This window comes from Armigeres subalbatus, chromosome 2 (genome assembly GCF_024139115.2).
Source record: "Armigeres subalbatus isolate Guangzhou_Male chromosome 2, GZ_Asu_2, whole genome shotgun sequence".
Taxonomy (NCBI): domain Eukaryota; kingdom Metazoa; phylum Arthropoda; class Insecta; order Diptera; family Culicidae; genus Armigeres; species Armigeres subalbatus.
Window position 1 is genome coordinate 100,826,955 of NC_085140.1, and position 15,195 is coordinate 100,842,149.

Below are 15,195 nucleotides of genomic sequence, written 5' to 3' on the forward strand. Positions count from 1 at the left end.
TTGCGGATAGTACATTAAACATAAGCAATCAAATATACTAATCGTGAAATCACATATTTCGCGTGCCCCAATTTACATTAGACTTGATTTGAACTCTCAATGTTGCATATGCACTAATACTGATCTCTATCGTGAAAAAATCTGTGCATGATTTAGTGCATGATTGCGCAGTGTGAGATGGTGTTGGTAGCGCCATCGGGTTGAGTAGCAACGACGAAGATTGCACCGTCAGTTTGTTGTCGAATTTTAAAACGAACAGTCGCACCGCTCTTCAACGGCGGATTCCATTCAGCCGTTTTCGGCTGGAATACGACATGTCGCAGTCGGTAGTGTTTGGTTTTATATTTGTAACTAGCGCATGAAAATGGTGCTTGCCACATCCATTAATGTGCTAGTTACTAAATGGTAAGTATGCTCTCATGTTGTGGATTTCGGAGCGAGCAGATCTCCGAAATCATAGAAAATAAAAATACCGAAGCGAGCAGGTCTTCGAGTGTTTAATAAAACATGATCCCGGAGCGAGCAGGTCTCCCGAGGATAGAATAAAAGATACCGGAGCGAGCAGGTCTCCGAGGCATTTTTTTTGTTTATTCCGGAGCGAGCAGGTCTCCGAGGCATTTTTTTTTAAACCGTCTAAGACGAATTAAGTACTGTCCATTTAATTCCACCAGTTAATGGACAGTACTTAATTCGTCTTAGACGGTTTAATACATTCCACTAAAAGAGCTTAATATATTTTCCCATTTTTTTTTGTTTATTCCGGAACGAGCAGGTTTCCGAGGCATTTTTTTTTGTTTATTCCGGAGCGAGCAGGTCTCCGAGGCATTTTTTTGTTTATTCCGGAGCGAGCAGGTCTCCGAGGCATTTTTTTGTTTATTCCGGAACGAGCAGGTTTCCGAGGCATTTTTTTTTTTATTCCGGAGCGAGCAGGTCTCCGAGGCATTTTTTTGTTTATTCCGGAGCGAGCAGGTCTCCGAGGCATTTTTTTTGTTTATTCCGGAACGAGCAGGTTTCCGAGGCATTTTTGTTTTGTTTATTCCGGAGGGAGCAGGTTTCCGAGGCATTTTATTTTGTGAATGCGATTAGAACTCCGAGGCATGTTGACGTCGAACTACGTCTGTGACCACTTTGCAAATGCGAAGCAGGATTCCAAGACATTTTGTGTTCGTTCCGTAGACATAGGACTTCGGCTGTGTATTCTATTGAGGAGCACACTTTGCGAATGTGAAGGACTCCGAGGTATTTTTTGCTGATTCCGGAGCGAGTGGAAATCCGAGGCATGTTTACGTAGGACTACGTCTGGGTTTTCTATAGAGGACCACACTTTGCGAATACAGAGCAGATGTCCGAGACAATTTTTGTTCATTCCGGAGCGAGTAGAACTCTGAGGCATGTTGACGTAGGATTACGTCTGTAGAGTACATTTTGTGAATGCGAAGCAGACCTTCGAGGAATTTTCGTGTTTATTCCGGAGCGAGTAAAACTTCGATGCGTGTTGAAGTAGGGCTACGTCTGTGTATTCAATAAAAAAGTTTACTTTGAAAATGCAAAGCAGGACTCCAAGGCATTTTGTGTTCATTCCGGAGCGAGTAAACATCAGAGACATTTTGACGTATGACTGCATCTGGGTATTCTATAGAGGAGTACACTTTGCGAATGCATTGCAAGATCCCGAGACATTTTTTGTTTCTTTTTCGGAGCGAGTAGAACTTCAAGACATGTTGACGCTGGACTACGTCTGTGTATTATGTGGAGTACACTTTGTGAATGCGAGCCGACCTTCGAGGCATTTTCGTGTTTATTCTGAAGCGAGTAGAACGCCGAAGCATATTGACGTAAGACTACGTCTGTGTATTCTATTCAAGAGTACACTTTGTGAATGTGAAGCACTCCGAGGCATTTTGTTTATTCCGGAGCGAGCAGAACTCCGAGGCATGTTTACGTAGGACTACGTCTGGGTATGCTATAGAGGACCACACTCTGCGCATACAGAGCACGACTCCGAGAAAATTTGTGTTTATTCCATTTTGTGTTCATTCCGAAGCGAGTAAAAAATCCGAGGCATTTTGACGTAGGAATACGTCTGTGTATTCTATGGAAGAGTACACTTTGCGAATGTGAAGGACTCCAAAGCATTTTTGGTTATTCCGGAGTAGAACTCCAAGGCATTTTGAGGTAGGACATCGTTTGTGTATTCTATAGAAGAGTATACTTTGCGAATGCAGAGCAGGACTCCGATGCAACTCCAAGACATGTTCGTCTGGGTATTCTATACAAGACCACACGAATGCAGTGCAGGACTCCCGGACAATTTTGTTCGTTCCGGAGCGAGTAGAGCTCCGAGACATGTTGACGTAGGATTAGGTCTGTGGCTTCTATGAAGGAATACATTTTGCAAATGGACTCCGATGGACTGTTGCAAATGGACTTTTGCAAGTACTATAGAGGATTGCTCTTTGCGAGTACCGAGCAGGACTCCGAGGCATTTTTTGTGTATTCCGAATTGTGCAGGAGCAAGTAGAACCCAAAAATTAAAATGTGACCCACAATCATTATTAGTTTTTAGCAAAAATATGACGGTACTTAACACATCAAGTTTGTTCTTCTTTGCATTAGATGTTGATGGTACTACAATATTAAAAATTGTTTCAATTTATTTTGAAGCAATTTGGGTATGATTTTTCTTTATAATGAAATATTTATAAAATTGAAATCATATTCTTACAAAGTTGAAAGAGTAGGGAAGGAGAAAGATGTAGTATTCAGTGTAAGCGGCTAATGATTTTAGTTTGTTTATGTGATTCTAGACTATGAATTGATTCTGCTATTGCGGATAGTACATTAAACATAAGCAATCAAATATACTAATCGTGAAATCACATATTTCGCGTGCCCCAATTTACATTAGACTTGATTTGAACTCTCAATGTTGCATATGCACTAATACTGATCTCTATCGTGAAAAAATCTGTGCATGATTTAGTGCATGATTGCGCAGTGTGAGATGGTGTTGGTAGCGCCATCGGGTTGAGTAGCAACGACGAAGATTGCACCGTCAGTTTGTTGTCGAATTTTAAAACGAACAGTCGCACCGCTCTTCAACGGCGGATTCCATTCAGCCGTTTTCGGCTGGAATACGACAAGATAGAAACGCATTGGGAGTGCGTCCAACGATTTCCGTTAAGGGTCCGCTGAGGCGGAAGTGAGAAAAGTAACTGTAAAATAGCCTCGATTGCCATCGCTCATTCTTGTCTCAACGTTCAGACAATAAAGACGTATTTTTAAAGTAATCGCTGTCGTTGAGTTCGATCCGCGCGTTCGATCCGAAAAATTACCACAAGAATGTAAATAAATATGCTTGATTAAGTAAATGCGATTTGATCTTTTTTTATTCACGATATACCGAATCACAATAAAACTACCATTGCGAAGAAAAAATCAAAACATGTTTAAATTTACTATGTTTCGATTTGTGCGCATGGTAGCAATGATGAGAACATGGTAAAATCTGCTACACGTCATCGCTCAAGAAAGCATAGTAAAATTTACCGCGCTTTGTAGTTATTCCAAACACTATTTGCGTTCTACCGAAATCAAATGGTAAATAAAATGTATTTACTGTTACCTTCGATATGGTAGGCATTACTATACCATTTCTTTCAGTGTAGCTGCTATCTACACGCTTAGTTCAGTTCACCCAAATATGGGTGATTAGTACCTAAAATCGCCAAAAAGTGAACATACCTAGATATGGGTGAAATTCCCTTCACCCATATATGGGTAAACTGTTTTCACCCATATATAGGTACACTCAGAAATTAATTTATGCTATTTAGTTTAAAAGTCATTCTAACTGGCTATTCGCCTGGTTGACCCCAAACTTGTATTTGATCCAACAATACTGGGATAGTATAAACTTAAGAAAGTCGCTCTCTAGTACAAGTTTGGTTTATAATTGTTTAGTTTATTTTGCATTTGGCTATGGTTTGTAGGTTATGTTCATTTGTTTTCATATTTTTGCATTTCGAAAAGAAAAATCAAAATGATTATATTTTTATTAGTTATTTATTAGAACTTTTATTTTGTTGAAAAAAAAACTTAAAAACTTAAAAAGAACCACATCATGAGCCACCATGGAAGAGTCGCACTCGACTCGACCAGGGCCAGAATCTTGAATTACATTTTCTGCAAGTTGTCGGTTTCGTTGACGGTAGTGTGTAGGCTTTCGGAAAACACCGCACGAGTGGAAAAACGTATAACACCGGATTCGGAACAATAAAGAACAACTCGTTCACTCGCGTTACAACTAAAGATTTATTTAAACGTGTTCAGTATACAAAGGTACTTGAAGAATGAAAAATATAGCGGATGAAGGTCTTGACATTTATGTTGGTAGCATTGCGAGTGCACGGAAAGAAATAAAAGAGCACTTAAAAACACTCACTGTAACTTCGATGGCGATGTTGCTAAGAAGCGACAATTGCTAGCATTCCTCAACACTCCTCCTCAATTTCAGCTTCACTGCAACATAGCCCCAAACGCCGTGCGAAATATTGATGCTTGACTGGTCCGACTGGTTTCGTTAGAACGTCGGCATCCATGTTCTCGGTTGGACAGTAGTTAAGCCTCACCACACCGTTAGCACAAAGGTCTTTTACAAAATGACGTTTAGTTTCTATGTGCTTGGATCTTTTGCTGCATCTCTCTGAGGTTGCGAAACTTATGCAACCTTGATTGTCTTCCATGACTAACGTTGGTTGTGTGGGCGTTTCTCCAAGATCTTCAAGCAGCCGCCGGAGCCAAACTATTTCCTGGCATGTCTCCGTTAACGCCACATACTCAGCTTCCGTTGTTGAAAGTGTGACACAGTCTTGACGACGACTAGCCCAAGACACAGCCGCACCATTCAGGTAGATGACATATCCCGTTGTTGATTTTCTAGTCGACTTGTCTCCGGCCCAATCGGAATCCGAAAACGCAAGCAAACCATCTTGATTCTCATTTCCGAGCCTCAGTCGCCAATTCTTCGTAGCCTTGAGATAGCGGACTACTCTTTTGACGGCTGTCCAATCAGCTTCCGTGGGAGAGCTGAATCGCCTCCCTAGTATAGCTGTACTGGCCGCAATGTCTGGGCGGGCGCACACAGCTATGTACAAAAGGCCGCCAACAGCACTCCTGAACTTGGTGCTGTCTCCCAGTGGTCTGCTTTCTGATTCATCCTTAATGTATCCCACGTCCATTGGCGTTCTCGCTGTTTTTGCCTCAGTTAAACCGAGACGTGAGATCAAGTTCTCGATGTTCTGCGCAAGACTGAGACTGTAGACGTCACCGTCCTTGTATATTTCCAGACCCAGAAACCCTAATAAAAAATTCCAAAACAATTACAATAGAAATTATTGTAACATTACGCTGAAATTAATAGTAATTACGGTAAACTCTATTGTGGCTCACAATAGAATAACATTGGAGAAAATTGTTTTCCACCATAACGGTTATTGTAAATGGCAGTTTTACAATAGAAAATAGGGGTTGTTATGTATCTTTACAATAAAAAAATCGATTTTTTCTCGAACAAATTTTTGCCATTACAATTGAATTTATTGTGATTCTATTTCCAACTTTTTACTGGCAATTGAATCTATTGTACGTCTATTGGAACAACAATATGGAACTTTAATTGGTATGATATAAAAACAATAGAATTTAATGTTCATAAATAAAATGTATTGTGATTTTATGATATTTTATTGCAACTCTATTGTATTTTTTATCCGGGAAGAACTTCACATTTCCAAGACATGAAATTTCGAAATGTTGTCGTAATTCGGTATACACTAGGCTGATCTCCTCCTCGCATACACAGCCCACCAAAAAATCATCCACGTAAACAATTATGTACACAGTAGTCCCATTTCTCGTCGCAACAAACAAACAAGGGTCCGCCGCACTAGCTTCGAAACCCATACCCGCAAGCACACTGTTAAGCTTTAGATTCCAGCATCTTGCACTTTGCTTTAACCCGTAAATGCTCCGCTGAAGCCGACAAACCATCTCCTCCTTGCCATGCTCTTCGTAACCTTGAGGCTGCCGCATATAAATTTCTTCGTCGATCTCACCGTACAGGTACGCAGTTCGAATGTCCAAGTGTTTTAGCACCAGTTTCTTCCTTCCAGCTAGAGCCAAAAGAGTTCTCAGAGTGGCGTGTTTCGTCACGGGTGCAAAGACCTCATCGTAGTCGACACCAAAACACTGAGTGAAGCCCTGTGCAACTACGCGAGCTTTAAACCTTGCTATTTCTCCAGACTCGTTACGTTTTACCTTATATACCCAGCGACTCCCAACAACACGCTTTCCGGTAGGCAAGGGTACCAACTTCCACGTCCCATTCACGTAATGCGACTGCATCTCGTTATCCATGGCCTCCTTCCAGAAACCACTTTCTGCAGACGTCACTGCATCGTTGTAATCGGTAGGTTCAGCAGTGTTAAGCATAACTTTACCAACTACGAAGTCGGACAAGCGATCTGGCAAAACTCCTTGTGTTCGCCGGTTAGATCGCCTGACACGTTCACTACTGGCCGTACATTCACCTCCCTCTTGTTTCAAGTGCAGTGGGTCACCTGTGTCAGAAACGTCCAAATCAAAATATTCCTCTGCTTCACTGGCCACACTGCTTTCATCATTGTGGGCATCGGGACCATTAACTTTCTCGGTAGCCGGGTTCTCCTCCTGCTCTAAAGACCATTCCACCTCGTTTCCATCTGTGGTTGGTGTCTCCTCCTGGCTAGACCCGTCGTTAAGCTCCAGAAATCTAGCATCGCGGCTTATCGTCACTATATCCGTAGATGTATCTACAAAACGATACGCTTTATGCTTATCTGAATATCCTATAAACCTTAGCTTCACTGACTTGCTTTCAAACTTGCCCCTTTTAACATCCGGGACGTGCACGTACGCAGGACACCCATACACTTTAAAATGTCCCAATTCTGGTTTTCTCCCAAACCATTTCTCATAAGGAGTGGTATCAACTGAGCGAGATGGCAGTCTGTTTTGGAGATATGCAGCTGAAACAACTGCTTCGCCCCAGTATCGCTTTGGCAATCTAGCGTCAAGTAACATAGTCGTCGCCATCTCCTGAAGGGACCTATTTTTTCTTTCAGCGACATCATTTTGCTGAGGAGTATAAGCGGTAGTAAATTGCGCCCTAATTCCCTCCTCAGCAAAGAACTTTTGTAACCTTTTGTTGGCATATTCGCCACCTCCGTCGGAGCGTACAATTCTTGGCTTCCGACCGAATACATTTTCAGAGTAGCGCACATACTCAATAATCTTGTCAGCTGCATCTGATTTTCGCTCAAGGAGATATACAACAGTGTAGCGACTAAAGTCGTCATCATTGTCATCAAAAATCTTTTGCCACCAGGTGTCGTTGTACTCATTGGACCACACAGATCAGTATGAACCAAATCTAGTACACGGGTAGATTTCCTCTCGGTCGCCTTTGGGATTGAGGTCCTAGCCAGTTTTCCCTCGAGACACGGCTCACATGTCTCCTTAATGCCACAATTTTTAATATTCATTCCGACACCCAGCTTCTCCTTAGTAATGCGCTGTATCACAGTGGGATCCCGATGCCCAAGACGTCTATGCCATTGATGAATACAATTAAGCAAGTGTGTCTTACCTTGGATTTTGTTGGTTACTTCAGCTTATAAAGACATCCTGATCGTTCTCCAACGACGACGGCTCTTCCGGATGAATCGATGATTTTACAGCCAGTTGCATTGAACGCGGTGTGAATCCCTTAGCGGCCAGCCGGTCAACAGACACTAGGCCACTCGTGAGGGACGGCACGAACAACATACCTTCCAACTTCACCTCCATCAATTTTCCATCACTATCTTGACCTCGAATCACGACATCACCATAGCCTTTCGTTTCGGCTAATTTACCGTCTGCCATAATCACATTGTGTCCCGATTTCTTCGTTAAGTTAATAAAGTACCGCTCATCGTTTGCCATATGGCAACTTGCACCGCTGTCAACAATCCACGAGCTTTTCTCATCACTGCCCATCATGAAACACACACTTCCACAACGCTCTTCTGTAGCCTGCTTCGCGTTGGATTTTTCTTCGGACTTCTTCTTATCCCCTCTCTCACTGTCAAAACTGTACTTCTTTTTCTGCCACAAGTGACAGTTTCTTCGCAAATGTCCCGGCTTTTTGCAATAAAAGCACACCCTTTCTGCAGACGCCCCTGGTGCACGGTTTTTCACACCACTTTGTACTGCTTTCATTGCACTTCTAGAATCACCCGATCGCTCTCTCTTCCGCTCGTATTCATCGAGCAACTTCGTTTTAACTTACTGCATCGTTAAGTCAGCATCAGGACGGCTCTCCAAGGCCGTTACCAGCCCTGCATACGAGTCGGGTAGGCTCCGCAATATCATTGCGATCCGCAAGGAATCTGAAAAATATAGCGGATGAAGGTCTTGACATTTATGTTGGTAGCATTGCGAGTGCACGGAAAGAAATAAAAGAGCACTTAAAAACACTCACTGTAACTTCGATGGCGATGTTGTTAAGGGTCTGTCTCAATGAAAATAAATACTAAGGTATGGAAATCCATGTAATGTGTGCGTGCCTTTTGTGTATGGCGAAAAAGCTTTCACTACTACATTCGAACGAGCTCCCATAAGAAGCCGTGCAAATATGTACGTCACCATTTGCTGTTTACATTTTCTATCATCCACTAATACAGTTGCAATTGGTCTTCTTCCTCACCTTCTATCTATTCTCATAGGGTCTGTCTCATTTGAAGAATTAAACTTCAAAGTGACAGTTCGAAAATTAAAAAATCACTCCGTTATAAGAATGGCTGGTGCTACCCAGCAATTCCAATAGGACATCGATGGAAAATGATTCGATATCTGTCAAAAGTAATCTTGCTCTGCGAGCAGGGTTATTTGGTAATTATTGAAATGTCACTTTTAAGGTTAATTTCAGTTTAATTATCCAATTGAGACAGACAGACGACAATTGCTAGCATTCCTCAACATAGTGGTCGTTGATGCTTTCGATGTTTCGGCTGGTCCTGATTCGGTGCGAGTGATTCTGCTCCAGAGAGGATGTTTTTACCGGCAGCAGATATTGCGATAGACTGCACATTGAGCTCTACAACCTGAAAAAATAATTCATTGCAATAAACAACCTCCAGAAATCGATGCTCTTACCAACATAAAATTCATATTTCTTCGGTCGGACCGCCACCGTCAGGGTTATCTTAAATCCGTGATCAACTTGGGTCACTCGATCATATTAAACGTCTGCAGCTGAAGCAACAAATTCCCTGTCACCAGCCGATGATGATTGCGTTGATTGGGCCGATTCGTTTTTAGACGTTTGAGGATAACCACGAATAAGTTCCTCTGGTAAAAATATTCACTATTTTCATTCTTTCGAAGTAATAATATAATTAATACTGTAAAACGAATAATTAATACTGTAAAATGGGAAAAGACTTTAAAATATTCATAATGTCTGATTTTTTTTCTTCTAAATAGTGTACTTACATGTGTTTCCACAATTATTGATCCTAATTCAACAGAAGAAATAGCATCGAGTAGAGCGGCGCCATGTTTTTTCACATAAAGAACACAATCAGTAAATAACTCTACGCTATTCCATATCAGTATAAATTATTATCGTTGATAGTATACTTTTTAAACTATCCTTCGTATAACATTCGAAAATGTCAAAATCGTTTAATTTTAATGCTATTTCAGATTTATTCTATTTCTGAGTGTACATGAATACGAAAAATGTATTGGTGAAATTCACCCATATTTGGGTGATTTGTTCGTCGTTTGTTTTTACCTTCAGAGACTACTTTCCATTAACTAATAATTACATTAAGATTTATTTGGAAACGGGTAAAAACAGATTTATTAAAGCAATACAAATATACAATTAAGCAAATTATAAATCAACAATGCATTAACCAGCCGCTGCTGCATGAGCTGACGGAGAAATTTACATGGTCCACTATTAGTAAGAGTTGGAACGGGAATCAGGATACCAAACCTCCTCAGAGGCTCAAGGTATAGCGGACATATTCTGGGATGCAGCGCAATCAGTTGGACTTGAAGAATCCTGTCGTACACCTGGAGATTATTGTTCACAATTATTTACTATTGGTTTTGTTCGATATAATGAAATATCGCACCTGTCGCGTGCACGCAATCCTGTACTTCCCGCCAATTAATCAGCAGTAATCCATTCATATACCTACTGGGCAATTTGGTCCACTTGTAACGGAATAGTAGATGCAGTCCTTAGGTCAATATCCGTGTATCATACGGTGCATAAGAAAAGTTGTTACGAAGGCCATACCGTCGAGCCAACTGTTAAGAGGAAAAAAATAGTCACTGTGAGATTAGAAGTGAATAAAATTCGAACTTACCTGATAGGGAAAATTCAGCTTCCTCTGATTTGGATACCGGTTGTATCTTATTAGATTTTAGCTTCGGGGCCTCTGGGAAAAGCGGCAGCGGTGCTGGATACCTAGCAAGCGGTATTGGTCTTTATCATCTTGTATAATGTATCACACTTAAAAGACTATTTTCATCTCGGTAAAATAAATTGACGAACTTGGTCGTAAAAGCTTATTTTTACTGATATCTCGTCAATAAATATGACGTTTACATAAGTTACTGAAACTCGGCAGTCAAGTTTGCCATCGCCATCGGTAGTTTGGAATTTGACTGAGTTTCGGCAAACCCATCTGTCATACATTTAAGCTCTAGCGTGCTCTGTAAAAAAACACGTGAAGAAGCAAGAGCAATGGAAAATAGAATTTTCATCTTCGATTTTTTTGGTAAGTATTCATTCTGATTTCAATTTTCCTGTACGGGCAGTTAAAAATTCACGCAACATTTCACGTCGGATTTAACATTGGAAATAATGAAAGTCATGTCCGTTTTAATTTCAGCTCCAGCTGTAATTCGAATAAAAAAAACAGAGATACTTGCTATATCTGGATGGATGGATGGAAATTACTTACCCCACATGAAGGAGTCAACAAATAAACACATTAAACATCGTTGGAATAATCAGGAACCTACTGACTTGTTCTGTTCTTTATGGAATCGTGGAACAATAACTTTAAATGGCTGCCAAAAAGTATAGGTTTCAGTAAGCATTTTCATATCGTTTACATGCAAATAAAATCTACTTTCGTATTGATTAACGCTTTTTATTTCTATATTGATTCATCTGAAAATAAATAAAAATAATTTATCACTGAGTTTCGGCAAATCCCTTTACCGAATTGATCGGCAACGCACTACCGAACAGCACGGTAAATTTTGACAGCTGGGTGGTGTCGAACATTTTACGACCAATCGGTAATTCAAACTTTCACCGAGATATCAGCTGTTGGATTCTCGGCAATTTATTTTGCCGGCCTCGGCGAAAAAAATTAAGTGTGTACCTCCGGCAGAAGATTATGGAATTAATTTCACGAACCCGCTGCGCTTGAAGACAACAGTGGTCGTGGTACATTCTTGCGATAGTTTTCATTCGTTTTTTAGTTATCTATAAATAAGTAAAATTATAAATATTTGGTAGCATAATATACTAGAGTAATTATAAGAGGCTGTATTTCTTTTACTTACCGAAAGACCATTATTTGTCAACGAACAGTTTGTGTGTTTCTGTTTTGAAGCACTCTTATCGCCACTACAGGTTCTGTAATCTAATGAAAACATTATTTCAAGACAAAATTTTCAAAACGACTTATCTGCTTTTGTAAACAAAGATTCAAACGACGATTTGACGAATCTGATAACTCTCCCACGCAAACCAACACCATCAACAGATAGCGGAAACCTTCACCTACCTATTGGTGGTGTTGGTTTGCGTGGGAGAGCTATCAGATTCGTCAAATCGTCGTTTGAATCTTTGTTTACAAAAGCAGATAAGTCGTTTTGAAAATTTTGTCTTGATTTTTTCATCCAAATTTAAGTAAATTATAATACTCATATATAAGTAAAGCCGACTTACCAATAATATAAGTGAAATTCACTAACTTTTTTAGTAAACTTTACCAATAATATGAGTGAAGTGAACAATACCCAAATATGGGTGAATTGGATACCCATAAATAGGTAAATTGAACTAAGCGTGTAGACGTGTTTCACTCCTTGTCCGAACATGCGGGTTGTGTTTGTCTGTGATTTGGGCGTTAGCTATTTTCGATCAAAGGAGGTGTTCACCAAAACTTGAGCCAAAAAACATCGCAAGGTCGTCAAATGTCATCGATGATTATTTTTAACTTCTCGAGCTCAAAACAAAGCCAAAATTACAATCCATCAAATTTTCGAGAATATTTCCCATCTAAATTTTCTGTGAAATCGATTCCGATACTCTGGGAAGACCAGTGTCGTAATTTTCGTGTTCAAACACCACTATACCTCAAAACCGTGACGATAGGAGGAAGAAAACCGATCGCAAATATAAAACAATGGGAGGCTATTCACTCAAGCTGAAAACCAAAACGGGCCAGCAGCATATCGTCAGCAATCTGGAGCAAAGTACGACGGTGCGCAATTTGAAGGACAAGATAACCGAGCTTACCCAGATTCCTCCGGAAGTGCTCCATGTGGTGCTTGGTTATCCCCCGTTCACACCGTTGGATTTTAGCAAGGAGGATGAACTGCTGACGACCATCGGTGTCAGCAATGGGGACACACTGATCGTGAACGAAAAGCAACTCAGCGAGGAGGAACGGCGCCAGCAGGCTGCCAAAAAGCTTATGGAGGAAGACGAAAGGCTGGCGAAGGAACTTGCTGCTCAGGTTGAGGGGAGCGGTGGGATCTTGCTCAAGCAGGTGGTGCCAAGTGATAACTCCTGCCTGTTTACGAGCATCGGTAAGTGGTGCTGGTCCAAGTTAAAAGAATTCAGATCATGTTGTCTCCATTTTTTGTAGGGTTTGTGCTCTCGGGGAAGGTGGAACCTGAGAAGAGTCAGTACATGCGCGAAATTATTGCTTCCACGGTCAATGCGGATAAGCAACAGTACAATGAGGGGATTTTGGGCAGACCTAACGACGAGTACTGCGCTTGGATCCTTCAGCCGGAGTCTTGGGGTGGGGCAATTGAGGTTTCGATTTTGTCCGCCCATCACGGGATCGAGTTCGACGTCGTGGACATCACCAATGCGATCATCAACCGATTCGGCGAAAACATGAATTATGGCATCAGGGCATTTTTGCTTTTTGACGGAATCCACTACGATCCACTGTACCTGGAGTCAACATCGGTAAATGACGAAACAGTTATCGGATAACGGAACGAGTAACTCATAAATGTAATCCTATTGTAGGGTGAACCACCGAAAACAATATTTCCCATCGAAGACAACGCGGTGTACGTGCAGGCGGAACAGCTCGCGAAGGAGGCTAAGTCTTCGCGCCAGTTCACCGACGTCAATCGTTTCACGCTTAGATGCATCGACTGCGACTGTTTGCTGCAAGGTCAGGTGGAGGCCCAGCAGCATGCAAAGAGAACTGGGCACGTTAATTTTGGCGAAGTTTGATCGAGGGGAGGTGAAGAAGTCACTAAATTATAATCTTTGTAGGTTTATGGAAGGGTTGCTTAAAAAATGCATTTGGCGTTCGTTCAATAGTACCTAACAATTTATTTAGTGTTTTGTATTTGAAATTATCGTACTTTTTGCATGAAAGACTTTACATTTAACTAGCTTTGAATCGACGTATGAAAAAAGGCATCCAAAATAAATCAAATCTGGAAAGGTAGAATAAAGTTTCGCAATTTTGATTTTATGACCCAAGTTTGGAATTATCGAATGTCCAATTTAACAGTAATTGTCGCCCCATATACAAGTTTTAAAGTGCTTAACAATATTCAGTGATGCCTTCAATTTTGCTGAGGCATGTTCTCACTCGCAGCATCATGTAGAGAGAACAATCAATAGTTGTGGAAAGTGAAGAGTTCTATCGGAAATTTTGCTTAAAGGAAGGACTTCGTATATTAAATATTTTGTCTCTGACTTACCATTAGATTTTGTTTGAGTCTGGTATAAGGCTCTGGCGCAACCGGCCACAGGTAGCAAAAATCTTGAATGTTCGGCTATTAATGATTGGACTCGTACATTTTAATCTCTGATGCTGAATGAATAAAAAGGATGTGTCCTGCTTGAATACAACTGCGTTGTGTATAGATCCGATAAAATGCTAAATAATTTATAGATGATGAATGCTGGGTAGTGTCTGACTACTATACTGCCCCTATTCGCATAAGCGTCCCATGTCAGTTTTCTTCAACTTGAGAAATATGCCGTTGAATTTTTCAAACTCGTTTTACATGGAGAAACTGAAAAAAAATCTAATAAATCGATAAAAGCAGCAACCTTTCTAAAAATTTGGCATAATATTCTTTATCTGTATACATTGCTATGGGGCTATTAAATGGACCATTATTACATTGATGTTTTGTGCGAGAGGGTATTAAAATCTGGAATGTGACTGTTATGCGAATAAATAGCAAGATGGGACAACACAAGTGGATTTTAATTTTCAAATTTCTAGAACAAAGACTATTATTTTATCAGTTTTTCTTAAAGATGAGTTCATTTTAAGCTTATTTCTGAAAGAAAATCAAAATCGTCAAAAATCGACATGGGACTCTTATGCGAATCGCGGCAGTATACTTCGTGTACCTAAAGCCTAGAATTAGCTGCTTATGACTACCAGCTGTTCTGGTCCTGTAACGGGATATTCGAAAATTATTAAACCAACACTTACCAGAATATTCCGTAGCTGAGAACGTCTGAATTTCTGATGCTTCTCAGACATTATTTTAAACATCATCGTAGCGAAGAGAATGTGAGTCTTAACAGCATTCTCACCACGTGTGAGTTGTAAATCAAAAAACTTGCCCTAAGGAAACATCCATAAATTACATATCGCTTGGAGGGGGAGGGTTGCCCGAAGTGTGGCAATGATTCATACAAAAGTGTGATATAGGGGGGAGGGGGTCGAAAATGGCCATTTTTTGCGTTACATTATTAATGGATCTTTCGTAACAGTGTCCCGAATTCTTATTTAAGCCGAAACTATTCTGGTTAGTCTGTAAGCACTTGTGGTCGCATTTAAGATTTCCCTTTTTCGC

The 15,195-nt window shown here is 40.6% G+C and overlaps 2 protein-coding genes and 2 long non-coding RNA genes across 4 annotated transcripts; 1 reads left to right on the forward strand and 3 right to left on the reverse strand.

The window, feature by feature from the left end:
• Nucleotides 1–4,300: 4,300 nt before the first annotated feature.
• On the reverse strand, nt 4,301–8,407 carry LOC134214792 (uncharacterized). Its single transcript, XM_062694102.1, has 2 exons — nt 8,372–8,407; nt 4,301–5,359 (listed from the first exon to the last, which is right to left on the reverse strand). Exon 2 carries the CDS (start codon nt 5,238–5,240, stop codon nt 4,494–4,496), a length of 747 nt encoding a protein of 248 aa, XP_062550086.1. The 5' UTR covers nt 5,241–5,359; nt 8,372–8,407; the 3' UTR covers nt 4,301–4,493.
• A 739-nt stretch (nt 8,408–9,146) lies between these two features.
• LOC134210441 (uncharacterized) lies at nt 9,147–9,424 on the reverse strand. The gene is made up of 2 exons (XR_009978828.1): nt 9,238–9,424; nt 9,147–9,185 (listed from the first exon to the last, which is right to left on the reverse strand). It is a non-coding gene; the product is annotated as an uncharacterized LOC134210441 (long non-coding RNA).
• Nucleotides 9,425–9,944: 520 nt separating this feature from the next.
• LOC134210443 (uncharacterized) lies at nt 9,945–10,868 on the reverse strand. The gene is made up of 3 exons (XR_009978829.1): nt 10,467–10,868; nt 10,230–10,407; nt 9,945–10,167 (listed from the first exon to the last, which is right to left on the reverse strand). It is a non-coding gene; the product is annotated as an uncharacterized LOC134210443 (long non-coding RNA).
• A 1,436-nt stretch (nt 10,869–12,304) lies between these two features.
• LOC134210442 (ubiquitin thioesterase OTU1) lies at nt 12,305–13,827 on the forward strand. Its single transcript, XM_062686489.1, has 3 exons — nt 12,305–12,933; nt 12,993–13,324; nt 13,388–13,827. Exons 1-3 carry the CDS (start codon nt 12,528–12,530, stop codon nt 13,598–13,600), a joined length of 951 nt encoding a protein of 316 aa, XP_062542473.1. The 5' UTR covers nt 12,305–12,527; the 3' UTR covers nt 13,601–13,827.
• Nucleotides 13,828–15,195: the final 1,368 nt, after the last annotated feature.

Bases quoted from the DNA above. Each gene is read 5' to 3' on its own strand.
- LOC134214792 (XM_062694102.1), bottom strand. From the start codon at position 5,240: ATGGACGTGGGATACATTAAGGATGAATCAGAAAGCAGACCACTGGGA.
- LOC134210442 (XM_062686489.1), top strand. From the start codon at position 12,528: ATGGGAGGCTATTCACTCAAGCTGAAAACCAAAACGGGCCAGCAGCAT. The intron at 12,934-12,992 runs GTAAGTGGTGCT...CATTTTTTGTAG, and splicing joins CTGCCTGTTTACGAGCATCG to GGTTTGTGCTCTCGGGGAAG. The intron at 13,325-13,387 runs GTAAATGACGAA...ATCCTATTGTAG, and splicing joins TGTACCTGGAGTCAACATCG to GGTGAACCACCGAAAACAAT.